Source organism: Drosophila montana, unplaced genomic scaffold, assembly GCF_035044405.1.
Source record: "Drosophila montana isolate Dmon_TW-CO22-7 unplaced genomic scaffold, ASM3504440v1 contig_402_1, whole genome shotgun sequence".
In the NCBI taxonomy this organism is placed as follows: domain Eukaryota; kingdom Metazoa; phylum Arthropoda; class Insecta; order Diptera; family Drosophilidae; genus Drosophila; species Drosophila montana.
In genome coordinates this window covers 4,916,039-4,919,730 of record NW_026998739.1, presented here as the reverse complement: position 1 = coordinate 4,919,730, position 3,692 = coordinate 4,916,039, and the positions used below count along the sequence as shown (strand labels likewise).

The 3,692-nt window shown below is 33.6% G+C and overlaps 1 protein-coding gene across 1 annotated transcript; it reads right to left on the bottom strand.

The window, feature by feature from the left end:
- Window positions 1–2,593: 2,593 nt before the first annotated feature.
- Window positions 2,594–3,291, bottom strand: LOC135439093 (FUN14 domain-containing protein 1). The gene is made up of 2 exons (XM_064697719.1): window positions 3,147–3,291; window positions 2,594–3,090 (listed from the first exon to the last, which is right to left on the bottom strand). The coding sequence occupies exons 1-2, from the start codon at window positions 3,187–3,189 to the stop codon at window positions 2,708–2,710; spliced, it is 426 nt and encodes a 141-aa protein (XP_064553789.1). The 5' UTR covers window positions 3,190–3,291; the 3' UTR covers window positions 2,594–2,707.
- Between the last annotated feature and the right edge of the window lie 401 nt (window positions 3,292–3,692).

Here is a 3,692-nt window from a genome sequence, read left to right as displayed (position 1 = left end):
CAACTCCACCTCCTGCTCCTGCTCTTGCCTCAACCTCTGTTTCAGTCTCCGCAGCCTCTTCATTTGCTGTGGCCGCTTTTGTATTAAACATGAAAGAAAAGGTACCAGTAAAAACAAGTAAAAGTGAACTAAACGGGTGTGCTCGACTAGGGGCTGCCCTCTGTTGAACTATTGTTACAAAAATAAGAATAAGTATTTCCTTACATTTATACACAGGCCACTTCTTTTTCCCTCTATTCCGCACAATATCTTAGAAATGATATCAAAACAAAAAAAATATTATTATTTAAATTTTAAGAGAACTGGGAAATGAATTCTAAAGGAGATATTTTCACACATTTTCTTTATCTGTAATCCACATGCCGACTTTTTGGGCTGTAGCTCTTATAATCTTATGCGTTCAAAGTTAAATATATTGAAAATTAAGGAAGATATCGAAGAAAACAGATGGAAAGAATATGATAAAAGAGAATTACATTTGAATTATTAAGTCTCCAGCTTTTGTTGTTTCTGAGCTTGACACTTTTATAAAGACGGACAGACTGATGAACAAGAGTATGAGTCCGTATTTCTGGGTTCGAAGATGCGCTTTTCTGCTTGCATCCATTATACCCTTCTTGTTCGTACCTAATTTCAATGGGTACAAGGTGTAAAAAAATTGAAGTAAAGAGAAGCGCCAGCCAACCAGCTAAACCATTCACCACAGGGGTGACCGGCGGCAAACGGCAAAGTGAGCAAAATAAAACTATTTAAGCAAAAATGCAAAAAAGTGCATAAAGTATAAAAAATGCAAAAAAATATAAAGTTAAATAATAAATAAAAAGTTACTGTGCTCTCAAAGCAGTTCGGAGTTTGAATAGCAACAAATCGCTGGAGATTTAAAAGTTAGTGTGTAAGACTTGATTTTAATAAATGTAAAGAACTAGAGAACAAACTATATAATAAATCAAAAGAATATAAGAGTTTGAATATTGCTAAAGAATAAATCTGTTATAATAATGTGAATGCAAAGGACTTCTTTCAATAAATGAATATAACTAAAGAACATAAGAACTTGAATATAAGAATTGAAATATATATAAATAATAAAAATTAGGTTATAATTATATGACATTTAATAAAATCTGTTTACTTTATTTCAGATTTATGTTTTTCATAATTATAATATATATAATGCAACAAAATACAACTTCAAAATAGTCTTGTGCTTAAAGACTACAAAAACCGCTCATCTTTTTTATTGATGTAAAGAATGCTGAGAATATTACCTCATAATTTTAAAGGTAAGTCAGATTTGATTTTGCTTTGATATTTACTTTCATTATCACATAAGCTGTGACAAAAATATGGACATAATTTAAATGTTAATTCACCTAATTAGAATAGCTCTAATTATACATGACTTAAAGCCAACTGGGAAATATTTCAAATATTAATTCATGTTCCTAATATATTTCCATTGTTTGTAAATCAGAGACGTGAATTGATTCACCATTTGACGTTTCTTTTCTTCAAAATAAAAATATGCTTCTATACTTTGTTTCCCTCAGCGAATTGCTTGCCGCTTTTGAAAAAATTGGCCTGTATTAATTTTCTATTGATCCGCAATACTCGATTTCATCTTTAGTCCAGAAAATTAGAAATTCGCCTTTCTAACGTCGCCTAAAGAGATGTGCATCTCTTATTAGTAAAATAACTGTTGAAATATAGGGACTTTCTTTACTAAAAATTCAATACTTTTTTATATGAAAAAACAGAACATAAAAAATGAACATACATTTTCTAAAAAACTAAAATTTATTAAAAAAATGAATAAATCGTTGTATTTTATTTATATATTCCTTCAACACATTATCGCTAATTAAATAAGCTCAAATCCTTTATGCATATATTTTATATTAATTATATGACTTGGTTGACAGCAAATGCAATTCTTGTGTACAGTTTCCATTGTGGACACAATATAGAGGTACTCTGTATTATCCTAAAGTATTTTCTGCTTATTCGAAATATACCTTTGCTATATGCATATAGATTTCACAGATCAGATGCCATTGTGGCCACAACAAAAGGCTCACTAAACTAGCTAAAATTATTTTTTGTTTATTCTATAACATATATGATATATATATAGATCTTACAGATCACACATAACACAAAGGCTCACTGAATTTTTTAAAAGTTGTTTTCCTTTATTTGTACTATATATAATGCACATGTATATATGTAGATGTTACATTTTCCAAACTTTAATACCTAGACGCAGCGTTTATGACGATAAATGTGACATTTTGTAAGCATATGCGACACAAAGTAACCTGCCTTCACTCTGCCCCCCTCCCTTCCAACTAACTCCAACTGTGCACACGACTTGCATTAGCCTCAGCATAGCCTTGGATATCAAAAAGTTTGCTTATGCATAAATTTATGTGGGCTACGTTGGTTGCAAATTGAAATGTTTAAAAGCGCATGAAAATGTTGTTAAAACTTTCAAGTTTTTGCCAGCGCTTTTTGTGCCTCGCAACTTTTAATATGTGTAAAGTACGTCACAGAGAAAGAGAGCGAGAGAGAGAGACAGTAAATAAAGGGCTAGTTAGTGTACATTTGGCTGTAGTTTTTACTTATTTGACGAGCGCATTTGAATTACATATTTTAAGGACTTTGTTGCAAGGACTTTTGTATAAAAGAAAATATTAAATGAAGAGCTTCAGGCAAATCCAAAGCCTAGCAAAAAACCACCCAAAAAGGCCACAGACAATCGTGCGCTGGACAACACCAATTGCTTAGCCTTATCAATCAATTCCGGATCAAGAACACGATCGTTGGGTGAAAACGGACCGCGTGCCAGTGCTCGGGCATTGGCGCTCGATTCCGCTCGATTTTGCGCCTGATCCGGCTGCCGCAGCACTTTGTTCCAGTCGATGGTGACAATGCCGGACTGGACGGCCAGTTCGATGGTCAGAATTGCGCCGCCAACGCAAATGGCCAGCAGTTTGCTTATTCGGAAGAAAACGAATCCTGCCACAAAGCCACCGCCAGCGCTTACGGCAATTTGTACATAGGCCGAATTATTGTCCAACTTTTTGAAAGCTGTGGCCGGAATGGACATGAGTGGCATTCTTTTCAGTTAATTTCCTTGTACGTACTTGATTTCACAGATTTCACAGATTTCATGGATAGCTGGCTCATTTTATCGCTACTGCATACGATTTGTCATTCGGAACTGTTTTCTATAGTCAGATTTGGTTTTTGAATTTAAAGTCTACACTGAAAGTAAACCCAATGCCAGTGTCTCACACTCCAATCAGATGCTACACAAGGTGCGCCAGACTGTAAAATCGTTTTAGGGTCTGCGTCCGAACATCAAAGTTAATTTACCAACGTTTGCCTCTATACAAGCATTATTTAATATGTCGGCTGTTTGCAAGACTTAAATATTAGCTGTAATTAAATTAAATCTGATTTAAGTTTCATTCTATTAGCCATCAATTTTATGTTCAAATATTCGGCGCGTGCAAATATTTGTGAATTTATTTTGCAGCATTTCAACACACATTAATTAGAATATCCAAATTACCACAAAATCAAATCAATTGGCTTTTGTTTTAATACATTTGATACATTTGTCTATAAATATACAAGAATGTGGCCTGACTGATTGACTGACTGAATGACTGACGGGTGAAATGTTG

What these genes read in the sequence shown, in the direction of transcription:
- LOC135439093 (XM_064697719.1), bottom strand. Translation starts at nt 3,189, where the DNA reads ATGAGCCAGCTATCCATGAAATCTGTGAAATCTGTGAAATCAA. An exon ending in TGTGAAATCTGTGAAATCAA is followed by an intron (nt 3,091 to 3,146) that starts GTACGTACAAGG and finishes TTCCGGCCACAG; the next exon opens with CTTTCAAAAAGTTGGACAAT.